Genomic DNA, 23,887 nt, shown 5'->3' on the forward strand with positions numbered 1-23,887 from the left:
GGACTGTCTTATAACAGAGTCAAATGAAGGCTGGTCCACAGACACAAGAGATTTGGTCTTCTTTACAACCAAATCCATGGTGAATACTTTTGTAAATTCTGGTTTAGAGAAAGAACTCAAAATTTAAGGAACGAAAACAAGTGTCACGAGAGCAGAGTGAGGGAAGGGATGAATCAAGCCCTTAGATGCAGACTGACAAAACTCACCCCAAATCAATTATGAATTCCTTGAGGACAAAAAATTTCCCATTCAACTTGGTATTCCCAACATCATCTAATACAAGAATTTGTACATGCCAGGCTCTCTTTGTCAGTTGGATGTGTTTAATATGTATTAAGTTAGGAATGCAGGTAACTGGAGAACATTTGCTTTGTCTATGCTACTATCCATGTGGACTTACAAAACACACTACTCCAGACCCATGAGGATCTGGCTGCATCAATAATCTCAAATATAACTCTTTCTCTAACCACCAGTTTACTGTTTCAAGAGAAGGATGAAGCAATGCTTAATTTCAGTGTATGGATTTCCCCTCTCCCTTAAAAGGAATTCACATGACCAAAGTCTAGACAATATGCTGATGCCTGGATTAAGTGACTAGAGAACAAGAAAATTGAGGAAGAACTCAGGGAGTCTCCTTCACACCCAGGAGGACACCCAAGGCCTCATGCTTACAGTAAACTAGACATCCTAGATTCTCTGGGAAAGTTCCATTTTTCCACTGTCAGACAATATGTTCTGAATTTTTATTCAAAATAAGGATGGTGTATTTCTACAAAACTTTATTTTCCCTAGTGCTAAATAATGAGTCATTCCTATCAGTACATATAAGAAATGTTTACAAACTTAAACCCTGAGTGAGTCATTTCCCAGCTGGGAATTAAGGTAATCAGAAAACAGATGCACTTAACAGCCCCTTGGACTACCATCTCCTGGATGGTAGTTAAGAGAACTGACAAAGGAACTGACAATGGCAGTCACCTGCCATTTTTTAGCAGATTAAGTACCAGGTACTGTGATTTGTGCTTGAATATATATCATCTCTAATACTCACAACAATCACAGTAACTAGGTGTTATTATCCCTATTTTACAAATGAGAAAGCACACCTAGAAGGCCTGACACACAGCAAGCAAGAAGTCAAAGGGATATTTCAATTCTTATCATTTTGACTCTGAAGACTATTCCTATGCTCTCATTCACTTCAGAATAGATGAAACATCTTTCTGTCAATTCTAATTTAAGATATGACTTATAAAGGAAAACTACCACAAGAATAATAACATTCTAGCTACCTGCAGCCAGTCAACCAATTTTCTCCCTGTTGTAGCGTCAATAATTTCTGTAAAAGGCTCTTAAATTCTGGGTCTTCAGGAAAAAAATGGGGTGGCTGGTAGAAACTCAAAACTACCAAAAGCATTTTAATCTGACATTAAAATCACATAAGCAAACCAAATTATATCCAATGTTAACTTACTACATTCAAAAATTATACATTGTACAGGCCCAACTACTTCCACAAAGTAGTACATCCTATGGTTAAGGAATGATTTACCGTGCCAGAAAGCAGCAAGTTAAGTCAATTATGACCATAAGCAAATTCTTTATTTTCTCTTAGGCTCAGTTTCCTCAATTGGCAACTGGAAGTTAGTAATATTTCCAGCTTCATAGGTTTGGTGAGAGGTTTCAATGAGATTATGCAAAGAATTCAATAAATATTAGCTATTACTAATTTAAAAGTAAGTTAGCTACTCATTTAAATAACGTCATGTTCAATTTTAAAATTGGAAGCTATACAATTGTCAGCTGAGACAGCTGAGGGGCCACAGCAACAAGTATGTAAAGGGTTTTGGGGGCCCTAAGTTCCACAAGCACAGAGAGCTGGAGCCACTGTAAAACCTGACTGTGGTCACTAATTACACGAGCATGACCCAGATGCAGTGATTTCTCCACAAGTCACTGGCATCTGTGCATCTCCCTCCTGCTACTATGGATGGAATCTCATCTCACCTAAGAGCAAACCTCCACTTGTGTCCAACCCTGTAGCCCTCTTGCCTTTTCAAGAACAGTTTCAGCAATCATCCTCTCTCTTCATTTATCGAGTATCCCCACATTTCTAGAACATTCCCACCTGCAAATAAAGTTGCCATCATATTTCCCAAGTTTAAAAAAGAAAACCTTCGGGATGCCACATTCTCCTTCAGCTAATACCCCATCCCTTCATTCCCCTTGAGGGTAAAACACTTCAAAAGATTGACTCTATTAGATGTCTCCAATTCCTCTCTTCCCATTCTCGTTCTGTCTTGAACCATTCCAATAAGGCTCTTGGGGGGTCACCAGTGACAAGATGTTGCTGAATCCAATGGTCAAGACTCGATCTTTTTACTCACCCTATGAGCAGCATCTGACCGAGTTATTTCTCTTCCTTTTATTTAGCTTCTAGGACACCATGCCTTTCAGGTTCTCCCCTTCTCTCACTGGTCTCACCTTCTCATTCTCCTATCCTCATGTCCTTTTATTTCCATGGCCTGTAAACACCGATGTGCTGCAGACCTGGTCCTTGGACTGTTCTCTTCTACATCTAGTCTCTCAACCAGGTGAGCTCATCCTGTCTCATGACTTTGAAAGCCTTCAGAGTGGTACATCTGTAGCCCACGCTTCATTTGTGAGCTCTTCTCCTGTACATCCAATTGCCAACAGATCCTCTCCATGTGAATAAACACTAGGTATCCCAACTGAACACTTCCAAAAGTAAACTCCCAGTCTTTCTGCTTCCAAATCTGCTCCTCCTTTCCCATGTCAGTAAATGGCAATGCTATCCTTCCAGTAACTCAGACCAAAAAATTGACTAAACCATCTTTAACTCTTCATGTACCACAAACCCATTCCTTTACCAAATTATGTTGATTCTACCTTCAATATACATCCAGACTTCGACTGCTCCTGACCACCTCCCCTGCTACCACCCTAGTCCAAGCCACCATCACCTAAGTTCTGAACACACTTCATAACTGTTCTCCTTGCTTCTGCTCTTCCCCTTAATGGGTAATCCCCAAAACAGAGAATAATTAAAGCATCCAATAATGTCATTCTCCTCCTCAAACACATCTCACTCAAAGTAAAATAGCTCACAAGGTCCACAGCTAAAGTTGAAAGTTCTCCCGTCTCAAGGTTTTTGTACCTTTTTCCTCTGCCAAGGTGGCTTCCCTCTGAGACAGCTGCATGGTTCACTCCCTCAACTGCTTCAGGTCTTTGCTTAAATGTGACCCTCTCAGGGAGGTCTTTCCTGATCATCAATAATTATTTCATCACTCTGTCCCCCTTCTGTGTTTTGCCTTTCTCCACAAATCTTGTCACCATCTGACATCCTATAAATTTTACTTATATATTTATTTGTGCATTGTTTCTTTATATCAACTAACATATAAGCTTTATGAGGGTGTGGATTTTATCAGTTCCCTTCACTACAGTTCCCCACCGCCTAAAATAGAACCTGAAGTCACTCAATAAATCTCTGTGGATGAGGGAATGAGTGAATGAATGAATGAATGACAACAGTTTCAGACTGAAGAGATATCTAAAATAAGCATGCATCTTTTTTTCCCTAAATATACTTTTACTACCAAGCCATCGATGACAGCAAAGTGCACAAGTTGTCATGTACCACTAAAGCCAGAATTTTGCTTGCAAAATTTGTGTATATTTCTCACAGTTCCTTCCCACCTATAAATCAAACATTTCATAGTATCCAGATCTTACATTTTAAGCTACCAAGAACAAAAAATGGATCTAATCATTAAAACAGACCTCCTGGAAGGCAGACACAGAGCCCCTCATTCTTAGGAGCAGGCAGCAGGAAATTAGCCCCCACTCTGCAATCCCTTTGGACATTCATGGAATTAGAACTATATAGGTCAAAAATAACAAAGACCTTGAAAAATCATCTAATCCTTACCTCTTCCTTATAATTAAGGCATCTTAAGTAGATGAAATTATTTTTTTCTTAAGTTAGAGAAGGAGTGCTTTTAACCTGCTCTTGCTCTTTGTGAGGAGAGGTTTTTCTCTGAGTCTTCCAGGCCTCTCTCCAGCCCTTAACTCATGCTTCCCAGGGAAGAAGAGTGACTTATGTGGTTGGGAAGTCTGGGAAGCCTAAGACATCTGCAGAGCTCAGTACCTCACTCCTCATTCTTCTCCCTGGGAACCACCCTGATAAGGAACAGTGTACACGTTCTCCTCCGACTCACCAGGGGCAGCCCTGTCCTGGCCCAGTGGGACCCGACGCACACCGGGGTGAGGTGCAAAGGCATCCGGCACACTTGCCTATCAAATGAGTCTTCTGCTCCACCCCAGCCTCTTTTGTAAAAAAGATTTTATTTTTATCTATGTGTTTAGTTTTTCTATTTCTCAACTTGTTCAGAACCTAGGCAGGCAAGAAAGGTATGTTTTCATTCAGGATCTCCTCAGAGACTTGGACTATCCCTAAGAAAAAGGGTTGTCACATTTCTGCTGACATTCTAATTATAATGCTAAAAACGTTTCTTGTCAGAATTCTTTCATGTCTAAATTCCTCATTCTAGAGTTTAACAAAATGCCTTCTTCCTCTTTGTGCTGTGCAAAATAACCACATTCTTGTGTATATGTGCATGTGTGTAAGTGCAGTATATATATATATACATCCACACAGACACACGCAATTATTACACACAACCTATGTCAAAGGTTTTGAGGAAGCAACATCATATGCTTCCATATACTTAAAGACCTTTGATTTTTTGTTTTAATATCAATCATGGTAGACTTCCCTAATGGTTTCCCAGCTTTTAATCATTTCTGAAGCTTCGGACCTCTGTAAATATTTGAGTTTTAGCATGAAATCTTGCACATAATAAGCCCTAGGTAAACACAGGTTAAAAGAAAAAACAAGTACCCTCAAACCGCAACTTGAACAGGTCAGTAATCTGTTGAGAATAATGTGTCTTATTCTCTTCCTCCTTCGTATATCTAAGCTGAACTGAATTTTCACCTGAATATCCACCTTGACCTCCTGACTTCACTATTTCAGTTCATGATGTGCTGATTCTCCCAAATCTGGCTAGAAAGCTACTTCATTTCAACATTTCCCCATATGATTATCACTCAAGTCCTACGGGTTTTTCCTTAGAAATTCCTCTCACTCTAACCCCTTTTCTTCCAATCACTTTTAAGTCCTCATCACCTCACACTGAAAAGCTGCAAGTATCAAGTCCAAACTCCCCACATAGAATTTCTCACTACTAAGCATTGTATCAATTATACCAAAATACTAAATTACTGCCAGGAAAATTATTTTAAAGCCCCAGATTTAAAATACCTAGGTTCCACCACTTACTGCCATAGTGATTTTGGTCACTTAAAACTTTCTGTCAGTTCTTTTCTGTGAAAATGGTGATATTTACATCACAGTTGTTGTATACATTAAATGATCTAATTAATCCAAAATGCTTACAAAACTGTCTGGCATATAATACATACTCAATAAATATTAGCAATTAAGATTACTATGTTATTCTCTCTGAATAGCTTTAATGGATCTCCATTACTTCAGGATAAAATCAATTCTTAAAATCAACATCTTTCTTCATGTTAGACCTCAAAATTGCTTGAAAGACCATCTACTAACCAAATCCTCCCACTTCACAAGTAGGAAATGGAAACTCAGAGTCTAAGTAACTTAACTCAAATCAAAACTTAAGTTTGGCATTTACAACCCTCTGCACTCTGTCCTTAACTTCTTTTTGACATCAACTCCCATATTAGCCTATTGAAACATTCTGTCTAATGAGCTCACTGGACCCGGCTTACTCACATTCACCTTTACAGCCCTGCTCTGCAGCATCACCAGAGTAAAGGACCACTGCTTTCTCTCCATCTAGGCAAAGCCAACAGGCCCCAGGGCTTATCTCAAGCCCCATCTCTTCCAAGAAACCTTCCTGGCAACCTGTCTACAGAGTACAGTCCTGCACTAAACTTCCACAGCTCTCATTGTCAGATCAATTGACACAAATCATGCACTGTCTGTATAATAGTTTTAAAAATCTCTGTGGGAGGTATCTCTGCATATGTCCTGTCCTTTCAGAGATTTTTAGCTCTTTGGGGCAAAGGTGTAGTATCTTAACTGTGTTTAAATGTTCCCAGTGTACGAAGGAAGGAAGGAAGGAAGGAAGGAAGGAAGGAAGGAAGGATGGAAGGGAGGGAGGGAGGGAGGGAGGGCTCTTTCTGGAAGTGGGGCTTCTTGGGGGGGTGTTCTCTGTGTGAGGGCTGGTCGAAGTGAACAATACGACACAGTGGCCTGCACTCTGGGATCATCTTAACTCCTTCATACATTCAGCCACATACGTTACAACTGAGGACAGGCAGCTTGGTTTCCTGCTATGGCGTGATACATAAACGTCTCCTAGAGGATACTAGATGTTCCCAACACATTACGAAGATCACACCATAGGACTGTAAGAGAACAAAAGTCTTCAGTAGTATAATCAACATTGCAAGGACCTCAAGTGACTGCAGTATAAATTTCCCATATGTCACAGCAATTTTTAAGTGATCTGACAAATACTAAAGCTACCCCAGGCACATCGAATATTGGAATACTTGTGATTGACGCAACGTGGCTTATGTTCCCAGGCAAGGAAAGTAGTTGGGTATGATGGTTGAGCTCTAAAAGTCTGGAGTCAGAAAGCACTGCAATCAAATTCTGGTTCCAGGCTGATGAGCTCTTTGGCATCTTTCAAGCAAATTATGAAAAATAAGGCCCAGAGAGGTTATCTGTAAAACAGATAAAATAATGAGGCTAAATCATCACATATTGTACACAAATACAGATAGTCAACTCTGCACCCCACAAATATGCATAATCAATTATTCTTCAATAAAAAAATTATAATAATGATAATGGGGATTGAATGAGGTAAGGTATATAAAGGACTTGGCCCATCTAATAACATTATAATAAATGAAAAATAAGCTGATGTTATCATCATCATCACCATCATCACCTCTAACTATAGCTATAGAAAAAGGAAATCAGTGTCAGATCCCTCCCACGTCCCAGCACTCCTTAGACCTCTGTCCCCTACACTTCCACCGCAGCCTGGTGTTTCTAACGTGGTTAGAAGGACCATAAGTCACAAGTCAGCAGAGGACTTAAAATCCAGGCTGATTGTAACAACCCATGCCCCATTACTCAACCTAGAGGACTGGGATTCTCTCTCAAGAATTAGCTGATTATTCTACTATAGAGGCAGTTCACACAGGCAATTTCCTTTGTCAGGCATAAATTCTCAGTTTGCACTAATCGGCCTCAAGAATGAAATTAAATTACCATTTTCAATATCAGCTAAAAAAAGCAGCTCCAACAACAACATTTCTAAATCCTGAGCTGAGGGCAAGAGAATAACTTTCATCAGAAATGACAGGAGCCAGCTGCTCTAGGAAAGATGCAAACAGCGTGAAGAGTGGACATTAAAGAGGACACCAAACGCTGAAGGGCTTAGCAAGGCTGTAAACACTTATGGGAAGGGGACACATCTTCTCTCAAAAGCAATTAAAAATTAATTGTGACACATGCTGAAATTCTGAACACAGCCAAATTCTTTTTTCCACATTGCATCCCCTCTACGCTGTTATCACAAGGCGGAAACCCTCTTTCGCATGGCTTTTATTTTAATTGCAAATCTATTTTCATAGTCAAAGATTTTTCATGAAGCTATTTGAAAAAAGAATGGGCAGTGTTTTTTTTATTCATTATTAAGAACAGACAGTTGTGAACTTAAAAATTCTTCTCAATTTTTAAAATCTGGTTTTTAATAAATATTTGTTGCAGTTGCACAATGTTTATGTTCAAGAGAGTCATTTAGGAAAGAACAGCACATTCTTTAGTGTTCCAGAACATAAAATCAGGTAAGAGAAACCTTTCAAGAAGAGAAAAGGCATGCTTTGAAGAAAAATATGCAAGTATTTTCTTTGTTTGTTACATCTTAAAATTAACAAATAATCAATAATAGGATAACAAGTTGAGGAAATTTATTTTTTTTAAGTAAGGCCCAAATGCCAAAATTTTCACATTCCAATCTAGCTTTTAAAGAAGCACTTCTATTGGTTATATTCATAATCATTAAAAATTTTACAGACTCGAGAGCTATATTAGTCATTCCACAAATTAATATTTCTCATACTTCTTATAATTTTTTGACAGATGGCACTTTTAAAGATTAATATTGAGGGGGCTGGCTGGTTAGTTCGGTTGGGTGGAGTACAGTGTTGTAACATCAAGGTCAAGGGTTGAGGTCACCTTACCAGCCAGCCACCAAAAATAAAAACAAAACAAAACAAAAAAGATTAATATTGAGTCTAGAATTTAAAGCCATGAAAATTAGAATTTGTCCCAAGGGGCAAAGGCTGGAAAACATTTTTAAAGGTTTTCACTGAAACTTTACTTGTGGTTATTATATTTTCCAAATCTAAAACAGTATGGTTCATGGTTTGACAAAAGTGTGAGATACTGGGACAGTCTATTAGGCCACTGTATTAGTTTCCTAGTGCTGCTGTAACATATCACCACAAACTTGGTTACTTAAAACATCACAAATTAATTATCCTACAGTTCTGGAGGTCAAAATTCTGAAATAGGTCACATTGGGCTAAAATCAAGATGTCAGAGGGCTGCATTCCTTCTGGAAGCTCTAGGACAGAGTCTGTTTCCTTGCTTTTTTTAGCTTCCTTGATCTTCAAAGCCAGCAATATGGACCAAAGCCTTCTTATACTGCCATCTATCTAATTCTCTCTCTTTCACTTCCCACTTCCACTTATAAAGACTCCCACTGAGATAATCCAGGATAATCTCTCTATTTTAAGGTTATTTGATTAGCAACCTTAATTTCATCTGCAAACTAATCCTCCTTTGCCATGTAACATAACATATTCACAGGTTCCAAGAAGTCAGACATGGACATTTTGGGGGGGCCACTGTTCTGCCTACCACAGGCTCTGTTTCCTTTCCAATGTGCTCAAAAGCCCTCACATTTGTGGCATTACTGTCATGTGTGACTCCCCAGCATCCATCCCTCCTTTTTCTTGAACCGCATCCCTATTTTCCTCCAGGTTAACCATCCCAACACTCTACACTTAGTCCCTGTAAGTCAGGGGTAAAATGCCTCAGTCCAGGCCACACAGAGCACTGCATTCCCTGAGCACAGTAAATGTTTCAAGGATGAGCTTATGACAAGCCAAGTAGCCAAAGAAAGCTCTACCAGGATATTTACTGGAGCTATCAAAAAAGACATGCTTGGTCTAATGGGATGAAAGGTAGAATGATAGCCTAGAGATGCTGGTGACAATCTTTGCCACAATTTGGGACTCCACCAATCTTATCCTGATAGAGAGATAAAGCCAACACAGAGGAAAAATTATAAAAAGACAGGGAAAGGGGAGGGAGTGGGAGGGAGGTGAAGGGAGAGAGAGAGGTTGATTCCAGACAACAGTATTTGAACCCCAGATCCAACTACACCTGACTTTGATTACCTTATCAGTTTTGTTTTCTCTAACTGTGTAAACTAGGTTCCTGTCACTAGCATACAAAAGAGTCATGACTAACGTAGGAACTTTCTCTCAGTGAAATGGAAAGAAGGAAATTTAAATAAGGTAGAAAGAAGTGAAAAAACTGTGCTTATTATACACAAAACATAGTTGGTGTGGAATCAATACAGAATAATTTTGTTTGCACCATTACTTATGCAACTCCCTCCCTCTGCTGTTAAATTGCAATGAATTAAGCACCACTACACTGGGATATCAACATGAAGATAATACATGAAAATAGAACTCTCAGAGTTGTCACATGGTGAACTGAGTGGCTGGATAGTTTACAAGTCCATGGCACAGTAAATTAAGGTTTCTGGAAATTCATGGTGATAGATACACCTATCTAAAATGTAGGCATTAGCAGTCCAGCTCCTGGACCACAGAGGAAAACATGACCACACATCATGCCCCAGAGAAAGAGCTCAGCTGTCACACCCCTGGAAGACCCACCACTGAGTCTTTGAGCCATCACACCCATACACATCCAAGTGAGAAACAGCATGGCTGACATGGCCCTGTAAATCTGTACTAAGAGACAAAGAAGGGCACTATATAATGATAAAGGGATCAACACAGCAAGAGGATATAACAATTATAAAAATATATGCACCCAACACTGGAGCATCCAAATATATAAAACAAACATCATCAGATCTAAAGGAAGAGATAGACATCAGTGCAATAACAGTTGGGGATTTTAACACCCCACTCTCAGCAATGGACAAATAATTGAGACAGAAAATCAACAAGGAAATATTAGAAATAAATGGCACCACAGACCAGATGGACCTAACAAACATATACAGAGCATTTCATCCAAGAGCTGCAGAATACACATTCTTTTCGTCAGTACATGGAACATTCTTTAGGACTGACCATGTGTTAGGCCACAAAATAAGTCTCAAAAAGTTCAACAAAATCAAAATCATATCAAGTATATTTCTGACCATAATGGAATAAAACTAGATATCAATAACAAGAGGAACTTGCAAAACTACACAAATACACGGAAATTAAACAACATGCTCTTGAACAACCAAAGGGCCAAAGAAGAGATCAAGAAGGAAATCAAAAAATTTCTTGAAACTAATGAAGACAGATACACAACATATCAAGACCTATGGGATACAGTCAAGGCAGTATTAAGAGGAAAGTTTATAACAATGAACAACTACATCAAAAAAATAGAAAGATTTCAAATAAAAAGCAAAATGATGCACATCAAAGAACTAGAAAAGCAGGAACAAACTAAACCCAAAATAAGTAGAATAAAACAAATATCAGAGCAGAAATAAATGAAATTAAGACTAAAAATACAAAACAAAAAAATCAATCAAATGAAAATCAGGTTCTATCAAAAGATAAACAAAATTGACAAACCATTAGCCAGACTAAACAAGAATAAAAAAGAAAAGACCTAAATAGAGAAAATCAGAAATGCAAATGGACACATTACAACAGATAGCACCAAAATACAAAGGATCACCAGAGACTATTATGAACAACTGCATGCCAATAAATATTGTCTTGGGTTGAATGTTCCCCCAAAACTTAGGGGCAAACATTCAAGGTGAGAAATCGTATTACAGTAATTGAAAGGTGGTGCCTTGAAGAGGTGATTATATTGTAGAACCATGCCATAATGAATGGATTAATAACGGTGGTCAGGGGCATGCTTCTAAGGGCTTTAAAAAGAAGAGTGCATAAGGAGCTATCTCTCTGTTCTCTCTGCTTCCACCATCTTGCAATGTGAGACTCCTGGATCACTGTCACCACCACCATATGTGTCCCTTGGACTTTGGACTTCCAAGCCTTCAAAACTCTAAGCAATAAATTTTGTTTTCTTATAAATCACCAGTTGCAGGTATTTTATCATAAGCAACAGAAATGGACTTATACAAATATGAAAACATAAAATGGACACATTCCTGGACACATACGCCCTACAAGTCTGAACCAAGAAGAAACAAAAAACCTAAATAGACCAATAACAAATAACAAGATAGAATCAGTAATAAAAAGTCTCCCAACAAAGTAAACCCTAGGACAGGATGGTTTTACTGCTGAATTCTACCAAACATTTAAAGAAGAACTAATACCAATATTTCTTAAACTATTTCAAAAAATGGAACTGGATGAAATTCTTCCAAACTCATTGTATGAAGCTAGCGTTACTCTGATACCAAAACTAGGCAAGGAAACAACAAAAAAGACAACTACAGGCCCATATCCCTAATGAACACAGAACCACAAATCCTCAATAAAATACTAGCAAACCAAATCCAACAGCACATCAAAAACATTGCACATCATGATCAAGTGGGATTTATCCCAGGGATGCAATGACAGTTCAACATATGCAAATCAACAAAAAATATATATCATTTCAACAGAATGAAAAAAAAAAAAAATATATATATATATATATATATATCATCTTGATAGATACAGAAAAAGCATTTGATAAAATTCAACATCCCTTCATGATAAAGATTTTTAACAAATTATGTATAGAAGGAAAGTATCTTAATCCAATAAAGACTATATATGACAAACCCGCAGATAACATCATACTGAACAGGGAAAAGCTGAAAGCTTTCCCCCTAAGAACTGGACCAAGACAAGGATGCTCACTCTCACCATTTAGATTCAACATACTACTAGAAGTCCTAGCCAGAGCAATTAGGCAAGAGAAGAAATAATAAAGGGCATCCAAATTGGAAAGAGGAAGTCAAGTTGTCCCTGTTCACAGCTGACATATTATAGAGAGAGAAACCTAAAGATGCTACCAAAAAAAAAAAAAAAAACCTTAGACCTGATAAACAAATTCAGTAAAGTTACAGGATGCAAGATCAACATACAAAAATCAATAGCATTTCTATATACCAACAATGAAGTAGCAGAAAAAAGAAATCAAGAAATCTATCCAATGTACAATAGCAAAAAAAACCCAAAAACAAAAACAACCTAGGAATAAATTTAACAAAGGAGGTGAAAGATCTCTACAATGAAAACTACAAAACACTTGTGAAATTATAGAAGACACGAGAAAATGGAAAGACTTCCCATGCTCATGGATTAGAACAATCAATATTGTCAAAATGACTATACTACCCAAAGCGATTTACAGATTCAATGCAATTCGCATCAAACTACCAATGACATACTTCACAGAAATAGAAAAAACAATTCAAAAATTTATATGGAACAACAAGAGACTCCAAATAGCCAATGCAATACTGAGCAGAAAGATCAAAGTGGGGGGTATCACACTCCATGACTCCAAAATATACTACAAAGTGATGGTAACCAAAACAGCATGGTACTGGCACAAAAATAGACACACAAACCAATGGAATAGAATAGAGATTTCAAATATAAATCACATACATACAGCCAACTGATTTTTGACAAAGGAGCCAAGAACATACATTATAGAAAGGATACTCTCTCCAGTAAGTGGTGCTAGAAAATTGGAGATCCATACATAGAAGAATAAAACTAGACCCTGATCTCTCACCTTATATGAAAATCAACTCAAAATAGATTAAAGATTTAAATGTAAGACGATTGCATTTTTCTCCAGAAAATACTCTCTGCTTCTCTACCACATGGCCAGAGTACAAATATTCTAAATCTTTATGCTCTGCTTCTCTTTCAAATTCTGGCATCAAGTCATGCCTTTGCCACCATCACTCAACATATGATGTTACAAGTAGCCATGTATCTTCCTGAATGTTTTACTGCCTAGAAATTTCTTCCACCAAATACCTTGGGTCAGCACCTTGAAGTTTCACATTCGATAAAACTTTTGGGCATGAACAGAAAGCAGCCAAGGTCCTTGCAATTTTATAACAAGGATGATCTTTGCCCAGTTTCCAATAAATTCCTTATGTCTATCTAAGACCTCCTTAGAATGTCTTTACAGTCCACATTTCTGAGAGCATTCTTGCCACCACCATTTAACCAGTCTCCAAGAAATTCCAAACTTTCTTTTGCCTTTTTGTCTTCTTCTGAGTTCTCCAAACTCTCCAACCTTTGCCCAACACCCAGTTCCAAGCTGCTTCCACACCTTCCAGTATTTGTTATAAGCAACAAGCCACTGTCAGTACCAATTTTCTGTATTAGTCCATTTCTGTTACTTATAACAAAATACCTGAAACTGGGTAATTTGTAAGAAAACAAAATTTACTGCTCACAGTTTCAGAAGCCAGGAAGTTCAAAGTCCAGGGAACATATCTAGTGAGGGTCTTCTTTGGTGGTGGCTTCACAGCAACACAGGGGTCTCACATGCCAGAAAATGTCAGAGCAGAGAGACAGACTCTCATGCGCTCTCCTTTAAAGCCCTCAGAACCACGCCCATGACCACCACTATTAATCCATTCCTCAGAATCTAATCACCTCTTCAATGCCTCACCTTTCAATTACTATAATAGGATTTCTCATCCCCTCAACAGTCACAGTGGGGATCAAGCTTCCAATACATAAAACTTGGGGGATACAGTTCAACCCATATCAACAGACGACTGGGGGAAAAAAAACGTGGTATATATACACAATGGAATACTACTCTGTCATAAAAAAAGAATGAAATTCTGCCATTTGCAGCAGCAGCAACATGGATGAGCTTGGGGAAAATTATGTTAAGTGAAATAAGCTAGACACAGAAAAAGAAATACCACATATTCTCATTCATATGTGGAAGCTAAAAAAGCCGATCCATAGAAGTAGGGAGTAGAATAGTGGTTACAAGAGACTGGTATGGAGAAGGGGAAGGGGAGAAGGCAGAGAGGGTGGTCAGTGATTACAAAATATTACAGAGATAGGAAGAACAGGATCCAAGGCTCTATAGTAATATGGAGAGACCACAGGTAACAACAAAGTACTGTGCATATTTGAATAACTAGTCAAGATGATGATGAATAGTCCTAATACAAAGATGTGACAAATGTCTGAGGTGATGGATATACTGATATGATCATTACACACAGTATGAATGTACCCAATTATCATATTGTACTCCACAAATATACATGATTATCATGGGTCCATTAAAAAAAATAAATTTAAAGGAGAGAATAAAAGAGAGAGAGTAGAATAGCGATTACCAGAGACAGAGAAAGGGAGGAGGGAGGGCAGGAAGGGAAAAGGTTGGTAGACTGGTGCAAAGTTACAAAATTACACTTAGATAAGAAGAATAAATTCTGGCGCCCTAGGGTGACAGTAGCTCAAAACATTGTATTAAACAACAAATTGTACTCCATAAACTTGTACAATGACAAAAATAAAATTAAATTAAAGTTAAAAAAATTAAAAATGAATTTAAAAATAAATAAATAAAATACAAGGATTAAAATAAACTACCTCTCTTGGAGTAAAAGTTTTCTATTTTTGTTTTTTTAAAGCACAAATCTAAGACATACTAATAATAATAGCTATTAATATGACTGGGTTACCATGTGCCAGCATTTTATGAATCCTTACATAAGCATCACAACTTTATAAAGTATGTAGTAGTATTATGCCTATGTTACATATAGGACAAAGAAACTTTGAGAGGTTAAGGTCACCAGCTAGGAAATGGCAGAGTCAGAATTTTAAACCAAACAGTCAACAGAGACTGTGCCCCTGACCACTTGATGGAGGAAAGACAATGAATATTTAATAGGTCCTTCACTGGGTATACAGGTTAGATTTTAGATTAAGAAGTGGACTTTACATGTAAAAGAGAGAGGTTTTTACATGTAAAGACAACTGGAACTCATATGAATAGTGATTTCAATTATTCTTTTTATTTTTATCTCTGTGTATATATAATATAAAAATATATTTACTAAATATGAAGAAAACTTAGGACATATGATTTAATATCTAAGACCATGATTTTTGAAGATTCATATATTTAATCCTATTTTACTTTCTACAAGTTTCCTAAAATCTATTTGTTTTATCAGTCACTTCAAGAGCAAGATACTGTTTCATGCTGCTTACAATTTGCTCTAAATTCCATAAAGATTCATCATGCTGAATTTGTGGCAATCATTTTTATAAACAAGAGACTGACAAGTTACCATAAAATCTCTCCAAGAAATATACAAATAGTCAGCAAAGTCATGTAAATATATTTGGAAAATTAGAATGATTCAATTACATGTGGGAACAGAGGTTTCTATGCCAGGAAACCTCTTCCCACGCTTTACTATCCATTTACAAGAATATGCAGCTCTCAAATTCTATTCTATGAGAAGGATGAATCTTCTCCCAGTACTAATAAAATTACAAAAACATTTATGTAATATAATTGTTCATATATATTGGGAACTTGATAGCTAGAAAAATGATTAATTCATTGCATCATTCAGAAATTGCATAAGTGAATATTTTAAAATTATACTTGATTATCAAAAAGAATAAAGCCAAAATTAATTTTAAAATTAAAATTTTTTAAAAATCAGCACTTTCCTATATTGATAGGAAGAGTTCAGGTGGTACATTTGTCAAAATGTGTCATGTTAATTTGTTTTTACTAACCAACTGCTAGGGCTCTCTCCTTAAGTAGTCATTTGAAGTACAGGCAATGATCTATATACAACACCGTGTGACAACATTCACTATCATGAGAAAATGAATACCATCAGGAAAATGATTACATAAATTAAAGTTTATTAGCATAATGGGATTAAAATGATTTGCACAAGGAGTTTTTAATGATATGGAAAAATTACAATAAAATATTAAATAAAACAAAAACAGAAATACAAAAATACACAGTCTGTATACTGAAAGAACGTGCTAAATTATAACAGTAGTTTGGGATTTGTAGTGATTTTCAAAAATCCGGAGAATACCAAAAAATTAAAGAATACTACTACAGTGGGCACAGGTAAAACATTAATAATCCAAAAAAAAAAAAAAAACCTGATTTATTAAAAGAATAATTCAACAACTTATAGTAATAGAAGTAGCATAGTTTAGAAATTGAAGTTGATCTCTATTACAGGAACTCTAAAGAGAGTATTCCCAAAATCCTGGTAATAGCAAACTTCTTTGAGGAAGGATTAGAGTTCCATCTACGTCATCACTGTCAATATATCCAGTCCAAGCAGTATAATCAAACTCTTCATATCAAAACCACTCATGATTTTACCAGGCAATTTGGAATTGTCCCAAAAAGACTTCCAAGGTAATCTAGGTTGACTACTCACAAGCAAAGAATGCTTAGAAATCATCATCCTGGAAGCAAAGGTGACCTTGAGGGTTTATTAACATTTCTGAGAAATACTATGATTATTTGGAACAATGACTAGAGACTGCAGTGAAAATACAGGGAAGATATATTTCATCTAAACAGCAACAATAAGTTCCTGGTGATAGATAACAAGCTGCACTTAGCATTTTCATCTAAGAAGCTTTAACATTAACCATTATCACACTCAATGGAGGGGTGAAAGCTAAATCAGTAAAGCTAACTCCATGATCTTTAGTTACAAGGATGAATAACGGCTTAGGTAGCTAAGGTTCTATATTTTACAAAGGATCTCTTTAAACCCCCTTCTCTACCACACTTTTTAGTGACAAACTAAATCGATAGATTTTAATCTTAGGTTATCTTATTTCCCCTGATGCCAGCAACAGAGCAAATGATCCCAAGTAGACTGTAGAAAAAAAAAATCAGTGGATGTTCCAAAACTGCACATAGATTTCAGTTCAATTTGCCAAATACTTATTGAGCACAAACAGAAAAACATAAAAAAATCAATAGGCCTACATCTCTGTGCTTTGTGGGTGAAAAGAGGAGTCACAAGAGGCCTTGATAACATTAAATAATTAATTGTTTAGCCACTGTATAACCATCCTCATTTTCTTGGGGACTGCTATGGCTTGAATATTTGTCCCTTCCAAAGTTCATGTGGAAGACTGATCCCCAATGTAACAGTGGTGAAAGGTGGGGCCTTTAGGAGGTAATTGGATAGTGAGGGCCCTGTCCCCATAAAGGATTAATGGATTATCATAGGTGTGGAGAGGTGGCTTTATTAGGAAAGCACATGAAAGTGCTCTCATCCAGCCCTTGCCATGTCATACCGTGCACTGTCACAGGATTCTGCACCAGGTTCCCACCAAGAAGAAGGCACTCAACAAATGTGCCCCCTGGACCCAGGACTTCCCAACCTCCAAAACTGTAAGAAATAAATTTCATTTCTTTATATATTACCCAGATTCAGGTATTCTGTTATAAGCAAGAGAAAACAGACTAATCCAAGGACCAATTTAACCTGGAGAGAGGCACAGAACAACAGCAGGTAAGAAAATTCAGAACACAGGTAAATTTCAGTATGATAATATTCAACTTGCTAGATATATTCATCAAATAACAAATATTTGAGGACCTACAAGTTACCAAGCACTGTTTTATGTACCAGGGATACAGTAATTATCAAGGCAAAGTCTTGCTCTCATGAGGTCTGCACTAGTGACGATGCTCACCATACGCCAACAGCTAGGTAAGTGACTCACTCTAAACCTTCAAAACCAAATAAATACCTGAAAATGATGAAAAAGTATTTCTCAGTAAACTGGATATCTGAGAGGATAACATCAGCAACTTTATTTTTTTTTTAAGAATGAAATATAACAGAATTTGCAACTGGGGAACATAAATAGGTCACAGAAAGATAAATATGCCCCAATTTCAAGAGAGGGGTGGGGGAGAAGATAGCTTAACACTAAAGCCTCACAATGATTTTTCCTCAAATGATACTCAGGCAATCTCAAAGTAGTGGCTTATAAAACAAAAAGATTCAGAGAATCCTTTTTCAGATTCTCCAGTTTCTGCAGAACTATGATTATTTCCTAAGCCACGTGTGTCTCCTTACTCAAACAGGCCAGCCAGGCAGTTGCCCACAATTATCCTAAGCCTCCCACCAAGGCCATATCCTGAGTCAGAAATGAAAGAGCTCCCTGATATGCCACAGAAATATGTTAATGATCTCATGAAATATACTTACACACATGTACACAAACACATTCAAACATGCACAGATATGTATGCACGTAGGGTGTGTATAGGTAGGTAGGTAGTTCTTCTATGGTTGATGAAGAGTCACAGAACTAGGTCACCTATCTACCCATTTTTTTCCTAGGGAGAATCATACAAGAGTGCATTTTTCCACTGGCTGGAGAGAAAAGAAAAGAAGCAATATCCTATACGAGCCACTATATTGGTGATTTATCTATATACATCTGAACCTGCTCCATCACAAACTGCCTTCTCCCTACCTAAATAAAAGCCTCCCTAGGCTAGAGGGTTAAAGTGTATCATTTATATGTTTAAAAACTGCCTCTCTAAGACATACACTAAAGAGTACATATTGTGTGATTCTATTTATAAAAAGCACAAAAAACTGGCAAAATTAATCTATCCTGTTAGAAGTCAGGAGAGTGATTACTTTTGTGGTGGAACAGTGCTAGGAAGGTGGCACAAGAGAAGTACAGGGGTGTCAGTAATATTCTACTTATTGATCTAGGTGCTGAATACACAGGAGTATTTGCTTTGTGACAAATCAGCAAGGTGTACACTTATGTGTACTATTCTGCATGTATATTATATTTCAACTGAAAGTGATTTTTAATTTAGCTTCCTAACAATGTGTGTTTTATTAATAATTTATATTTATCACTTTCTAAGACATTAAACTATTAGGAAATTATACAGTGGTATAGAATTTTCTCTAGCCATCTTATATAGCAATAAATTAAATAAATAAATAAATTCTACAAAGCTTCTTAGTCTTTCCTAATGCATTATTGATCAAATAGCATCTTCAGGCAGTTATATATAAAACCATTTTTAAATCAGTTATTGGAAAAAAATATATATGTACAAGAGTGAATTTTACTAAAACTCCAGATTAGCAGTGCCTTTATACATGGGGATAGGGAAGAGAACCTCATTACTGTACATAAGATTTGCTTAAATATGATATAATATTTTTAAATTCCTCTTAAGAATTACACAAATGACTATAACTCAAAGCCAAATGATAGCTACACATTTGCTATCACAAGACTCATAAGCCAAAATCTATTTTTTTTTATCATTTTCTTCTCTTCATTCAAATGGCAAATAAGAATGATAATAAAAGAGAGAAATCTTATAAAACAGAGATATGGGGACAAGTAAATCTCCAGCAATACAAACTAAGAGTGCCCTGCCCTCCTCTCTTCCATTGTACTGACTCATCTTTCTCCTGCCAAATTTAAGCGCACCTGTCCTATCTTCTTTCCTGCAAAAAAGGGCTACCAAAGTAATTTATATTAGCAAATGCACTGAATCAAAGTCTAATTCCGGGCCGTTTACATGAGAGCATTCTGATCCTATCTGAAAATCCAGTCAAAGCAATGTACTTTATTTTGTGAATATTCCTCTGGTGGAGAGGGTAATCTTAAAACATCTTTTTAATTTACATATTGAAAAGTTGGGATATTTAAGTAATCAAATGTTTAAGTAATTAAAATTAAGACTGCTTTCCTCTCCCTGCTTGTTTGGGAATTGGCTAAAAAAATCCATTTTTAAAAAGATACAGATAGATGGCTGAATAGTATCAATTACAAATAAGAAATGTCTCTTGATAGACACTATATTTTTAGTGCAGTTCTCAGTCACTCTCTTCCCCTCTGTTCTGCTCTTGCCATTAAGGTCGAAGCTTGGAGAAGATATCCAACAACGCTAAGCACTGAGTAGGATGGAGCCTTTTAACACATGCTAATATACAGCACACTACATATATATACATACCTCTGGGCCTGGATCTTGGGATCCCCCCATTAGTTAACAAGTGTAGACTTCTGCTGTGTACTTCAGCAGGTAGCTGTACAAATGCTCAAGCTTCATTTGCATCATCTCTAAAACAGGCACAATAGTATTCCTATCTCATAGTGCGGTTTGGGAATCAGGTGATGTAATACACATAAAGCAATTAATACTGTTCCTAGAATTTTGTAAATGGTCAGTGACTTGTAACTGTTTGCAGCAGCAGCAGTAATAAAAACCTCTCTCCTAAAAGATGACTTTACAATATCACTTGACAAATAAAGAATTTACAGAGAATAATATGCTGCCAAAATGAAAAAAAAAAAATCTCTTAAAGTAATCCAAGTAAAATGTGTGTTACAAAAAGACTTTGAATGTAGCCTGGCTTCTTGCCAGATGACTTTCAATCTCTGCATTCAGAACAAATGCATTAATATAAACAGCTTCAAAAAAGACCATGGACTTTGGAGTGACGTGTTAGTCACTTACACTCTCTGAACCTCAGTCTCCTCACCCATAAAGTGGGAATAATAATCCCCACAGCTCAGCTAATACTGAGGTTTTAGACGTTATTTGCAAAAGTCCTAACAGTATCTTGCACATAGTAGATGACTACTTTAAAACAGACAGAATAAGAGAAGTATTCAAAGGGTTTACTCAAAGCAGGAAAAATTTTTAGAGAAAAAGTTCCATCCTCTGTACTTCATTTTTCCCTTCTTTGTATCATTCTGACAACTTGTCTTCTGTTCTAATCAGATATGCTCCTCCTAATGCTACAGAAGTTGATGATTTCATTTGGTTCATCTCCGTATCTTCTTCCAGCCCTTCCATCACCCTCCAAGTACATACTAGTGACTTGTAAAAACACAGTAATAAATTGATGCTTGAAAAGTCAAACTGCAGGAGAATTATATACCACTATAATTTAGCCTGAGGAAAGAGGGACCCTCTTCTGGAAAGAGGAAGAGAAGAATAGAAATGTTCCCAGACTACATATTATTAGTTTTTTAACCACCAATGGGAAAAAATTCAGAAACAATATTTTGCTTAGCTCACTTCATTCCCTACTTTCAGCTAAGATAAGAGTGACATCTGAGAACAAGGCTTACCTATTTGCACCATTTCTTCATTACCAGCCTGGAAAGGAGGGGGAAAGTAAGAAAAAGAAACAGTTACTGGGTTTCATCTTATCACCTTGTGCGTTTTATTTCTACCATTAATGCTTATCAGGAGATGCTAGAGACTGGGATGGGTGCCTAAAGGCTGCAACTTGGTTTGTGGAAGATTTTTGTGACAGGAGCATGAGCCAATTCAATAACAATTTGGGGAAAGGGAGTTGTTTGCCAGTTTCAATGTTAATTTAACATGTGTAAGTACAAAGCCAGCAAAAAAATAAATACTCAGTAGTCTCTTAAGAAAACTCTGGTACTGGATCAGGATTAGAAAAGAAAGTCTCTGAATCTAAACAGGCGAAAAGAAGCCGAAAAGAGGGCCTGATTTCATCAGATTTAGACCAACTAGACAAGTCTCTACTTTTTACCCTATGGTCAGACCAGGCAGACCAGAGAAGCCACAAAAACTCACAGAGAAGTTCTGTACTCAAAGTCTCACCGGCCCTGTGCTGATATGATTTACTACAAACGGCTCGCCGGCCTGAGCCTTCTCAAGGACTCTTCTGAGAGCATCGGGCTTCACCTTGAGTCTCCAAAGGATGGGGGCAGGGCCGAAAAGAAACAGAGCTGCACTCAGCTTTCCAAAGAGGAGGAGCTGTGGGGGGGGGGAGGGGAGAGGGCGGCCGGCGCCTCCAGCCTCTGCCCAGGAAAACGTCGGGCAGGAAACTTCTCCAGCCCCCCTCCCCAACTGTCAAACGCTAGCCCGGCTGCGGTCCTCCCAGGACACGTGTCTACTGGATCGCTCCCCGTCCGACCCAAGGACTTCCTGAAACCCCCGCCTCCGGCTGCTCGAAAGAGCCGTGAGTCAAGTTACGAACAGAGAAAGTCCCGCGAACCCGACTCCGGCTGCCCCGACCGGAGCCCTGGGATCCTGGACCCAGCGTCCAGAACTTCATTCAAGCGCCCAGACCGCCCTCTGGAAAGGGGAAACCCAGATGGCCCGGCGAGGATGCGAACTGGCTGCAGTTTGTCACTAAATCATTGCTCCGAATGCCGCAGAGTGGTGAAGCCCTAGGTGTGACAAGCCTGGGCTCCCAGACTGGGAGTCATAACCTCCCGTGCAATTCAACCCCCACCCCAAAAGCCCCGCACGCTGCGCCCAGCCCTCAAAACACCGTTCCTGAATGCAAAAGATAACAGGGAAGGGTGAGAGGAGGAGGAGGAGGGAGGGGAACGAGAGGAGGGGAGAGAGGGAAGGAACTTTTTCGGGAAAAGGTTGGGTTTGAGATTTTTATTGTTATTATTTTCCACTTACTTGTCCATCAGCTGAAGTCCTAACCTCTACCAGAGCGGCTGCTATCAACCAAAGTGACAGGAGAACCATCACGAGTCGAGTTCACTTTTCAACTACTGGGCAAAGCAAATGCCCAGAGCAAACCCCCCCAAACAAGTTTCTTTTAAAAAAGAGAAGAAGAAAATGCAGAATAAAAAAATGATCTTCTGTGCTTTGCTTCAGTGAAAATGAAATCTGAGCTCTGAGACTGGCCCCCTCTGCTCTGCAGTTCGCTCCACTTCACCTTCTCACCCCGTCCTCCCAAACGGAGCGTGCAGGAGCGAGAAGGTGCTGCGAGCCGGGCACGGGCTGCGCCCGGAGAGGGGGCAGGGACGAGGGGCTTCCAACTATCTCTGCCCGAAGCGGCTCTCTCGGAGCTTTTCGAGCACCACGGGTCCCTAAGGTGAGCGCGGAGAATGCGAGGGTCCGCTGGAGCACAGCAGGGGGAAGTATTAGCGAGAGAGACGAGCGAGCGGGAGCGGGAGAAAGAGGCAGCGAGAGGGCGACTCCGCCGCACACGCAGAGGTGGGGGCGGGAGGAGCGGCGGGCGGAGGAGGAGGCTGGCGGAGGAGGCGGGAGGGGTGGGCCGCTCGCCGGCTCCTGTGGCTCGCACGGCGGCCGTCTGCTCGCTGCCGGCGACCGGCGGGCCGCTAATAAGGCGGCCGGAGCCCCCCCCCCCGGGCGGCCCCTCCCGCCGCGGCGCTCACGTCACGCGGGGCCCGCGCCCCCCGCGCCCGCCGCGCACGGTCAGGCTCGGAAACGGCGCGGGCTCATCCCCCAGCCCCGGGAGCCTCGCCTTCCCCCGAGGGAGGGCTGAGGGGCGCCACCGGTCGGGACTGGCGAGACGCGCGGTAATTATAGGAAGGGGGAGGGTCCGAGGGCCGGTCCTCAGCTGGAGGAAATTCACCTCTTCCAACCTCCACTGTGATGGAAGCCAGGGAAGGGTCTCCCCGCCACCTCCGCGTCTCAGCGACGCGGTCATCTCTCCCTTCCAGACACCAGTCTCCTCCCACG

At 38.9% G+C, this 23,887-nt stretch overlaps 1 protein-coding gene across 1 annotated transcript in view; it reads right to left on the reverse strand.

The window, feature by feature from the left end:
- ADAMTS3 (ADAM metallopeptidase with thrombospondin type 1 motif 3) overlaps positions 1–22,924 on the reverse strand; it is a 278,318-nt gene extending 255,394 nt beyond the window's left edge. Inside the window, exons 1-2 of the mRNA XM_063108445.1 lie at positions 22,856–22,924; positions 21,538–21,565 (exon numbers count right to left, since the gene is read on the reverse strand). Of these exons, the coding sequence (XP_062964515.1) occupies positions 21,538–21,565; positions 22,856–22,924 (97 nt within the window). The remainder of the gene's footprint in view (positions 1–21,537; positions 21,566–22,855) is intronic.
- Between the last annotated feature and the right edge of the window lie 963 nt (positions 22,925–23,887).

The sequence above is a fragment of the Cynocephalus volans genome, chromosome 9, assembly GCF_027409185.1.
Source record: "Cynocephalus volans isolate mCynVol1 chromosome 9, mCynVol1.pri, whole genome shotgun sequence".
NCBI lineage: Eukaryota > Metazoa > Chordata > Mammalia > Dermoptera > Cynocephalidae > Cynocephalus > Cynocephalus volans.